This window comes from Anomalospiza imberbis, chromosome 5 (genome assembly GCF_031753505.1).
Source record: "Anomalospiza imberbis isolate Cuckoo-Finch-1a 21T00152 chromosome 5, ASM3175350v1, whole genome shotgun sequence".
In the NCBI taxonomy this organism is placed as follows: domain Eukaryota; kingdom Metazoa; phylum Chordata; class Aves; order Passeriformes; family Viduidae; genus Anomalospiza; species Anomalospiza imberbis.
This window is the reverse complement of record NC_089685.1, coordinates 61,628,671-61,639,529: the sequence shown is the minus strand read 5'-3', so window position 1 is coordinate 61,639,529 and position 10,859 is coordinate 61,628,671. Positions and strand designations below refer to the sequence as shown.

At 43.0% G+C, this 10,859-nt stretch overlaps 1 protein-coding gene across 4 annotated transcripts in view; it reads right to left on the bottom strand.

The window, feature by feature from the left end:
• Window positions 1-1,097: 1,097 nt before the first annotated feature.
• Window positions 1,098-10,859, bottom strand: part of GRAP2 (GRB2 related adaptor protein 2) — a 96,815-nt gene continuing 87,053 nt past the window's right edge. For 3 of the 4 annotated variants that reach the window (XM_068191314.1, XM_068191315.1, XM_068191316.1), the window contains 5 exons: window positions 9,385-9,504; window positions 7,515-7,683; window positions 5,742-5,873; window positions 4,303-4,422; window positions 1,098-2,065 (listed from right to left, as the gene is read on the bottom strand). In XM_068191314.1, coding sequence (XP_068047415.1) covers window positions 1,886-2,065; window positions 4,303-4,422; window positions 5,742-5,873; window positions 7,515-7,683; window positions 9,385-9,504 — 721 coding nt within the window. In that variant the 3' untranslated portion in view covers window positions 1,098-1,885. Of the gene's footprint in view, window positions 2,066-2,788; window positions 4,179-4,302; window positions 4,423-5,741; window positions 5,874-7,514; window positions 7,684-9,384; window positions 9,505-10,859 lie in introns of those variants that run through there. The other variant, XM_068191318.1, reaches the window with a different exon arrangement.

Genomic DNA, 10,859 nt, shown 5'->3' with positions numbered 1-10,859 from the left:
AGGTTAAAAAAGGGCAAATCACACCAAACCACTCTTCAAACTGGAGACACTGAAGTTACATCCTCATACAAAGGGTAAGGGATCTTGTTCCAAAGAAGCCTCATGGACTTCTCTTCAGAAGAAGACACTAAAGGGCCAGAACAGAGCTCCTGCAAGAGAACAGGCCACATCCAGCCCAGGCAGTTGTATTCCCTGGACCACCGTGATAGCCAGTAAGTTCTTAATGTGTCTTTCAGAGTTTTCTATTCTCTATAGAGCTTATATGCCTTGTTAAATATTCTCATTTTACTTCACCCATTAACAATCTGCTTTTGGAGGAGTTCTCTCAAAATGAGTTTTTTTGTGCTAATACTCTGTCTAGCTGGCAGCTTTATTCAGGCCAGCTACATTGAATTGGACTTCCCCAAGAACCTATTTCCTGGGTTCTTTTTCTTCCACTGGGACTAACAAAAGATAAGAATTTTTTTTTTTTTTGCTGAGCCCGATTTGTGTTTAGAGGTTTTCATTTGCCTATTCTTTTATTTTTTTCAGTAATGATTAATCATCATTTCTCCTTGCTGACTGCTGAGGTCCCACATGTTGTGAAAAATTCAGGCAGCTTGTTTCATATCAACATGCCTGAGCAGTGGTTATGCAGTCGAGTCTCCTTCACTGGGTTTGTGAAGGGGACAGGTAATGTGCATTTACAATAAATTTCTATCACATCTGGGCATTCACTCAGCAGTTACTTGAAAACCTATTAATTTACCTTATTTTATCCAAAAGAAACTGGAATAGAAGATAGACTATTAGATGGCTACAGCTTTATTCTCTGCATACTGTAAAATGACAGCTTAACCTGTTGCATGAGATATTTCTCTAGCAAGCCAGAGTTGTGTACATGGTGATCCTCAACACAGCAAGCTCTCAGGGAAAGAACTTCTGCCACCAAACCAGAGAAACCTCTCCAATCCCTCCCCAGTTCAGTTCTGCAAAAGGAACCAGTGAGGGATATTAATTGTTATCCAATCCAGTGGATACTAATTTAGCTGAAGGGCCTGATCTGCTCTAATCAGGCTATCTAGCTGAAGTGTCTAGCTAGACACTTAGTCTACCTAAGAGAGCAGCTTGAAAATGGGTAAGTTGTTAGGGGGTACAGAAAGAAGAGCAGACCTATGAAAAGAAGCAAAGAAAACTTCTTGCCCTCCCATACCTTCACCACTTGCATGTTTGTACCAAAGCTTACAGGGCTTCTCCCCTTCATCTGGTATACCCATACAGTCCATACACACAGTGTGAGACGGGTAAGCCACAAACTATTAAGAAAATAGTTAAACTAAAAGAAAGCCAGAAACTATTAAGAAAAGCCTAGATTGTCTCGACCTCAACCTAAAGCCCTAACTGAAGGATTAATGTGGTTGCCAAGGATCATTTAATGCATGTGGGCAACCCTCCAGCCTCTGACAAAAAGGTAGAATGGAGCCTGAAGAGACTATGACTGCTACCAGATCCAAAATGAAGGGATAGGGCTACCTGAATACTGAACCTGAAGTTAACCTGAAGCCTGACTTTCCTGAGGGGCATTTCCACAAAATAAACCTAATTGCAGGAGCTTATCAATAGCTAGCCAAAGAGGTGACACGGCAGGGAGGACCCAGCAAAGTCTCAATGAACAGTCCAAGATTGTTGCTCCCTCCCCTTCATGACTGTGCAAAGAAGGGGTAAAAAAAATTCTTCTTCAAAGGGTTCTCTTTCATACCAACATTTCAAAAGATCAATTGCCAATAAATTAAGACAAAACAAAAACCAGTGTATGTCCTGGTGGCAAGGGAATATGCACTCCTTCTCTGTCCCTGTCATGTGAGAAGAGCAGCTCCAGCAGAGCCCTCTGGGCCATCCTGTGCCCTCACAGCAGCACCGGTGTGACGTAGTTGGCAGGGAAGAGACCCAGTTCCCCACGCAGGCGTCCTTTCCACCAGGATGGGTTGGAGCTGTCCAGGACCTCTAAGATGTCCCCACTGCGGAAGCCCAGCTCATCGTGCTCCATCGCATCAAAGTCGTACAAGGCACGGACCCACAGCGTTCTCTGGAAAGGACAGAACAGACAGGCAGGGAGCAAGGAGTCAGGACTTTGAAAGATCATCTTTGCCACCCCTCTTAAGACCCAGTAAACACATTCACTAAGCAAGGACAGGGAGTGCTGAATTTTAGACCAACTTGCAATTAAACCAGGAAGTGGCCAAGATGCCAGGAAGGAGGGACCAATTAATTGGGACACCTGAGGGATGGTGTTTGGTTTCTCAGCAGCCTCAGTGTATTTGTGGGTATTTGCACCATAAGGTGAAAAGTCAGACTGAGAGCAGGTCCTTAGGAAATTGTGTTCTCATGGCTCTACTGGCTCTGCCCTGTAAGGGCAGCCAGGACAGCCACATCTAAAGCCAGTTATGGGAGCACAGAAGGACTCCTGCCTGAAACCTGCTGAGCTGTAACTATTAGGGAATGGCTCTAGGGAGCTGGCCTGGTGCAGATATAAAAATGTGTCCTCGGCCTGTCGAGGACTGAGAGAGCCAGCACGCAGGCGAGAGCAGAGAACATTGTAAATAAGGATAAAAAAGGATACTTGTTCTTTCAGGCACTTTTGGGGCATAGGGGAGGGTCTTAAACCTCCTTCAGGTTATTCTTAAACCTTCTTAAACCTCCCCAAGGTCAGGTCTCTGAGATCCAAAGGATTTAACATCTGTTTGAGTATACCAGTTTATCTGGGGTGTGCACTGTAATGTGCACTATGGTTTTATTTTTTCTAAAGGATTTTGCAGTCAATCTCCCACTTTGGCCCAAAATCATATTTTAAAGGACATAGCTTGGGCTTCTTTCTGGGAAACTGTTGGCATCCACACCACAGGGCATGGATAATTTAGGAGGTATATCTGGCAGGGACAGATGGAGAGATCTGTTTGAAGGCAGACAAATTTTGATAAATCTTCCATTCAGGGCCCCGCTTAGACCTCACCCCTAGTTATTTGGTTGGACATATAGACCTTCCTATAATTGGATTTGTGGCTTCGACATTACTGATGGGACGTGGCAGGCACGTTGTTATTCATTGCCACAGCCTCTGAGAGATAAAAAACATTGTATTTTAAGCTGGATTACAATAAAGATTCGGGGCTTTTGCCAAGAAAAGGGGCATGCCCCTATTTTTTAACATGTTCCAAACCTCCTAATCCAATCTGATCTTTTTCACTCATTCTTGAGAAAGGTCTGCTGTCCTTTCCTTCTCTCCTTGGATCTAGGTTCTCTGGTTATGGGCTAAGCTGGACATTTCTTCAAGGAAGAGGAGCATGCCTTAGGTCACACTGAGCTCATGGGGAAATACTTTGTAGCTGGCAGTGGAACCACAGGCTGAGGCAGAGAAAGACACCACATTCTGTGTGGGCATTCACAGAGTGGGACTTGGCAGAGCAGGTAGTGACTGAAGGTCAGGTGCCAGGTATGGATCCTGTAGGGGAGTGGTCTGGGTGTCTGCAGAGACGCATCTGGGTCACTCTGCACGTCTGCAGAGACGCATCACATCTGGATGCACTGTGCTAAGAGGCTCTGACAGCCAAGGGTGTCAGGTAGGTGAGCCCTGCTTCAACAGCAAAGGAGGTCTGAGAGATGTGCTAGGCACAGACAAGTGGAGCTGGGTGATCTCAGACCTTCTCAGGACTGCAGCAAAAATTAATGGAGACAGTGTGACTACAAGTGCATTGCAAGACAGAAGGAGCACTGTACAGTATCATGAGGCTGCTCTCCATAGAACTTAAAAAATGTACTGCACATTTAGCTACTGACATCAGTCACTGCCTGGCTGCGGTGGCAAAGATAATTGAAAGCCCTGTGCATTAATGGACATGGAGTTCTACTAGAAGAGATCATTAGGCTTTCAGAAATGTCTTCTGCTGGACTAGTCTTGTGCTTGATCAAAATCCATGGGTGAGCTTGTGCTCATTCCAATGTCCCACATGGGGACTGTCCCTATTTTGCTGTGCTCATGCTAAGTTCCCTCTTCTACTGAGGCTGCATAAGACTGACCTTGAGAGCAGTTACCAGAACTATGCTCACATAACACCACAGTCCTACCCTCAGAGTGTCCCAGAAGCAGATTCAAGTGGCTGGGATAGAGTCATGAGACTCAGAAATGTCTTATAAGACATGGCCTGGCAGGTAAAATACACTACTTCTCATGCAACCTCCATGTAGGTGACACTGTCCAGACTGCTTGGCCACTGCTAAGGGACCCACTGACTTGGGCAGATGAGGCCTTCCAGGTGCGTCACCTACCGGTGTCTGCTGGTGCAGTGGGTCTGTGTGTCTCCGCTGCATAGCTCCTGCACTTCCTTGGCCATGATCCCTTAGTCTATGCATCATGTCTTTCCTGTCCAGACTCCCACCATACCTTTCCTAGAAAGAAAACAGCAGCATAAAAGTCATGTTGTTGTGGTTTTGGCTGGAATAGAGTTAATTTTCTTTGTAGGAGCTGTGTTTTGGATTTAGTATGTGAATACTGCTGATAATACACTAATGTTTCAGTTGTTGCAAAGTAGTGGCTCACTCTACATCAAAGACTTTTCAGTGTCTGGCCAAAGGGATATTCCATACTCTAGAACATCATACCCAGTATATAAACTGGGGGGAGTTGGCCAGAAGAGGCCAATAACTGGTCAGGGACTGGCATCAGCCAGTGGGTGATGAGCAATTGTATTGTGCATCACTTCTTTTTCTTGAGTTTTATTCCTTTCTCTCTTTTTGTTATTTCCTTTTAAATAAACAGAAAATTATAATAACAACTATTATTATTATTATTATTATTATTATTATTATTATTACTGCTACTATTTACTGTATTTCAATTATTAATTTGTTTTTATCTCAGCCCATGAGTTTTACCTTTTTCCTGATTCTTTCCCTACTCCCACCAGTGGGAGGAGGAGTGAGTGTGTGGCTGCATGGTACTTAGTTGCCAGCTGAGATTAAACCATGACACATATAAATTCTGAGATGTGTAAATGAGGGGATTTAAGAGTTGTTAGTGGGCAAGGAGTCAGGGGCAAGCCCCCACTTTAATAATTTTAGATGTCTACTTCCAATAAAGTCCCCGTGCTCCGGTTCTGCAAGTAATGACCCTCATGGAAGAGGTCTGCTTAGACTGTTCTATTTTGGATTTTACTTCTTAGGAGTTGAAAGTTGACTGTACTCAGCTGTGTTTCACAGTTGCTGGGACAAATGGTCAGCAAGGGGCTTTTTTGGTCTCTGAGACTTTTGAAGAAAAACTAAGGTTGTTCTAACTCACAGATAAAAGCCATGCTTGCCAAGGGAACTTCAGCCAATCTGGAGTTATGATGAGCCAGTCCTGCCCACTCCTTGCTCTTCCTCTGTCCCATATGCTGGGGGAACATCAGTTGTGCTGGTGCAGCTGACTCTATCTGAGGCACTCACTACTTTAACTTGTCTTGGGCTGCTCCATATTGTAAAGGACAGCAAGCAGGCCTATAAATCTAGTAGCCAAACTAGCCAAAGAAGAATGAAACAAACATCTAAGTCATATCAACACAAATTGGCCCAGGTAGAGAGAAGAAGTAGGAAACATCTAGGAAACAAGTTCTCTTTTGTGTGCACAGCTAAGAGATGTAGATTTTTGTCAAAAGCTTGCTACCAAGCAATAAAAGCCAATGTTTCATATGCCTGGGCTTGATGTCCCAGCCCCTTGTTTCTGGTAGTACCTGTTGCTGCTGCAGTAAGGGTATAGGATGCTCTACATATCTCTTGGATATAGAGGAATGATCTTCTCCAGCTGCTCCTCCCACATGGAATCCTTCCTGACCTATCCATTCCAGGTTCCCACCACACCTCTCCTGATGGAAGAAAGATCACAAAAGTGAGGTCAGGTTTTGCTTCCTACCACATCCTTGACTAAAGCTGTGCAATCATTGCACACTGAGCTTGTGTGTGCACTAACTCTACCACTACCCACTACTCTGGAGGCTCTTTCAAATAAAAGACCCCACCTCTCTGAGCAGAAGAACAAATCTGGAATCCTGTCTTTTAGAACTTTGTCGTAGCCACTCTCCATCTGAAGTCAGGGTAGTACTGGGATGTGCTGGGCTGAAAATATGGCTACTGATGTGAGGATCAGCACAGAAGGTAAGCTCTTTCTTGAAATACTGCCCTTGGAATTCATTTATCTCTGCGTTGAAATCTATATATTACAATCATTTTATCATATGGCTGTAGCATCTAAAAATTTGAATTGTGAACAGAAACCTCACTGTAGTGAGTGCTAAACATACTCTGCTGTGCCCATCACCATTATAAATGTACAGAGAGTTTGCCAAAGCAAACTTGAGTTCTGTTCATTTGCCTGTCTGCATCTTGAAGCAAATGCATCTCTTTCCCTTCCTGCTCACAGTCAGCCCAAACAGGTTGTTATACTGATATACATGCATACAGTCTTTCTTTCCTTCCCCAGACACAGAGATTCATCACTGTAATCTCTCTCTTACAGATCCCAGAGCCTCTATTTTAATACCTTACTAGTGTGTTTTTAAAGGCCTGTATAAGTGGTCTAGAAAGAGACAGCAACCCAGGCCCGTTCTTCAGACTGAAAAATGTATCATCTCTCATTTTGAGCCAGCAAGAATGACCCACATGCAGCCTATAAAACTTTACTGCTGTAGTCAGCAGGTCACATATTTTCTGCCTTGCCTCTACTTGCACAACCTGGTAATTGAATACCAGAGTCCGTTTCCCCGTAAAGCAGGACTTTGGCTGCTGCAATGACCAGGCATGTTCACTCCCAGTACAGGGAGTGCAATGTGTAACAGCCTCTGCTATGTCATTTGCTTGTTCCCCTGGCACAAAACCAGGCATTCATTGGGCTGGGATTTGTCTGCCTTCTCAAACATCGACTATGCCTTCCCTGAAGGCACATCTTGTTCCCCATCTATGTTCTTCTTGGTAGTACTTTCCAGTTCCTAACATCCAGGTTAACTGCTCCAGGTTCTGCCCTCTGTTCCCCCACATTCCTTTTACTCTGTTTGCTCAGTAGCAGATGGACAATTCTTCTGAGCAGACAAACTTGCAGTTGTAGTTGCACTCTGGGTGCATGCAAGGACACTAAGAAACCAGACTCAAATTCTTCTCAGTCACAACCCACCAGTCAGCTCTGTGCCTGTCCTCAGGAAATCTAGGCATTTCAGTAAGGTAAATCCTGCTTCCCTTGGCATCTTAGAATTTCAGCTCTGAGGTCTTAGCACAGCTTTAGCAAAGCGTCTCTGTTCATATTTGAAGAATCAAAAAATTCTGCTCAATTATACAACTCTACATACCACTGAATCCACTAAGAATCTGTGACTCAGGCCCCACCAGTGTAGTTATGTGGCTGGATTTCCAGGGACAGACTGTCATCCTCCTCAACCTGAGACATTCTCATGGGATGAACTCCTTCCACAGAAAGGCTTCTGACTGAGAAACTCCTAAGGACAGTTTGTGTTTACCTTTTCTTCTTGGCTGTTGTCCCTTAGGAAGATCTGCTTCTGCCTGGAGATGGAAGTTGTCTTGTAGTAGTCCACCAGTTTGTTTAGCGAGTGGAATTTCTCTGTCCACAAGTAATAGCTACCCTTTGAATCCCTCATCACTTTGAAGTGTTGCACATCATCTTCATGCCTGGATCCCAATGGAAAAGAGATCATCAAGAGATTGCCCTTTTACCATTTTTGTAAAAGTCTTTTCCAGAAGGGTACCAAAACGTCTTGCTTGGCCAAATCTAGACTTCTGGAAAGTCATGCAATGGCAGTCCTTGTGTGTACTGGACCCAGATGTGGCTCTGTTTCAAAAGACTCATCGATTTGCAAACACAGAGTGCCCCAGGGCTGCCCAGTCACAAAGCACTATCAGAGCAAAGCATAGGGTTTTAAACTCTCTCTTTTGAAATAAAGGTCACAGGAGCTTCCAGGGTGAAAAAGTGCAGTCATAGTCTACCCAACAGCCTCTGCAGGACCTGTTAACATCCAGTCTGCATTGACTGTAAGACCTGTATTACACTTTTACCATGGGGATCACCACTACATGCAGACACAGTCATGTGAAGCCATACACTAAACTTTAAGATGGTATAAAGTCTAGTGTAACATCATTACTACAGGCCATTCTCCCTATCCAAAAAGAAAAATAAAGGAATTTTCTGATGCTGTTACAAGCCAAATTAACAATCTCAACCTTCTGCCCCTTACTCCCTCTGCACCTCCCCTCCTCTCACCTCTTGTCTGATGTGTACAATTCCTCTTTGCACCAGATGTGATCTGGCTCTGGTACCCACCTCCTTGCTCTGTGCAACTCCAGGCACTCAAAACACTCTTCTCAGAGGCTACATCTGCACAAATAAACTAAATGGGGACAAGCAGGGACTGAATGCTATCCTTGACTGCTACAGCCCCAAGCTGTTGAAGTGTTAGCATGGTTGTGGTTTAAATGGAAAAGCTCTCCCTTAGAAAGTGCTGGGCCATGGATAGAAAGAACAGGCCAGGAACTGTTCACAGGGAGCTGTTTAAATACAGCTCTTCTGTTTGGTGGGGTGAAGAGGGTGTAGCCATGCAGATCTGACCTCTGCCTCACTGCTTGACTTCAGGGCCAGAGAAAGAGCCTGACTGTACTTGAATTGTTGGTGTTAATTGGTGCAAATGTAACCAGAATATTTTCCTGCAGTTCCTCCTGGTTACTTTTTGAGCTGCCTGAACCAGCAAGTACAGACCACTTGGAAAAGTCATTGTTAATCATGACCCTAATTTAAAACTGGTTATCAACTATTTGACTGAAAATTGGGAAACCAAACATCATTTAAGAGCTCTGCTTAGAAGCAAATGCACTGAGAAGTGCTGGGCTACAGCAAGCTCCTGAAATGCAGCTGGGCTGCAAGAAATAAAAAACCAGTCCTTGTCCAATGGCTGTTTAGTGACCTGTGGGAAATAAGTCAACAATGTAATAGTAATCTCTTCATAGGTAGTAGCTGAATTCTTGAATTTGGTAACCAGAGCTGTCAGGGAATTAAAACAAATGGAAGACACATGTTAAGCACACTGGGAGACTTTCTCTGTACCATTCTGCTTTGCAGTAGCTCTTGCAGAGAAGGAGGGCACCAGGGGATGCAGCTTTGGAATGGGGCATTCACTGTGTCACTTGAAAAGAGGCAGAAACATTTGGGAATCAGATGCCTAATTTGTTCTCATTCACAACACAGCAGCACTACCAGTGACTGGCAGCATGCAAACTTCTCAAGAGCCTACATCACATTAGGAATCCTTATGAGAGGAGGCTAGGGACACCATTAAACAGGAAAAGAAGCAGGAATATGCTGTGAGAAGCAGATACCTGACAGAGATGGAGAAGTCACCATGAGAGTTCTGACTGGCTCGAACAATGAAGCAGCCAACTCCTTTGCTCATGAGAAGGTTCTCTGCTTCGTGGCGGGATATCTTCTCATCAAACCAGCTGTCAAGTGGGAAAAATCATGGAGATGTGAATAAAGATGTGAATTAAGGTGAGGAATAAAAAAGTTGAGGGTGGGGAGAATGTGAATAAGCAGGGTGGAGGGAAGAAAACAAAAGGATCAGAGGAGCCCGCATGGCTACTCCCAGTGGCCACGTATATGCTGAGGTACAGAGGTTTGATGGATACAGACCATTCTCTTTGAGTAGTAAAAACATGTACATGCAAAGAGAACAATGTAAGCTTTGGTCTGCTAAGAAGCAACACTCAGGTGAAACTGTAATTACAGACATAGTACAATAAGGTGCTAGTCAAAGATATTTTAAATGACAAATATGTATGTATACATATATACACACATAATTCTCAGACATATACATCAACTTGCTTTTTGGCAAACTGATGGAAAATTACTGGGCTGTGATGGATATATTGCATGGAACACACATAAATTTTTAGTAGAAGCAAGCCATGAAAGTTTTACTACTAATAAATTGGTTCCTGCAAGAGTTGCAATATCACAAAATCACAGAAGCACACAATACGTAAACATACTTACACAAATCTAGCCAGGCATAACAAACAACAGCATAAGGCACTGGACTAATAATGAGAAAGTCACCATAAACAGTAAAATAATATGATGTCAGTAGGAATTTTTCAGTAGACAAACACAAAATCACATACATTTGCATATGTCCACTCCATAGCTAATAAGATCTACAATCTGCAGTCTTTGACTTCACCTAACATGTAATTGCCTGTACTGCATTAAAATTAAGGACTGTTAAGTTCCTAACATCTGTAATTTCTGCTTTGGAGTTCCTTATTATCATCACAGTTTACCTATGTATCATTAGCAAAGAAAAATCAGATGAGCCTTTGTCGCCCTGTTCTTTCAAAAGTTTTAAAGTTCTTGTAAAAGTTTTCTATGCCTTCTGATGTTTACATATTTCTACTAGAGTTTCTCACACACTGTCACGTAAATAATGATTGTTTTACGTTCTTCCTTGTGGGAAGAGAGAATTGCTAGATTGTTAGTTTAACCAGTGTAGTTAAAGAAGTACCAATTTCATCCTCCAATCCACTGTCTATATATTCTATATATAAAATTCTATACATTACATATATACATTACATGTGCATATGTATATGCATTATTATATTATATGTGTGTGTATGTATTATATACACATATACACAATACATTATGCATTATATACATACATATACATATTATATTATGTCTATAAAATTCTATATATTACAAGGTTTCCCTCTTTTACATCTAGCGTGAATGTGTGTGTTATTTTGTGTCATAGTGCAACAAGCCTTGATAACCAATCTCAATGATTACT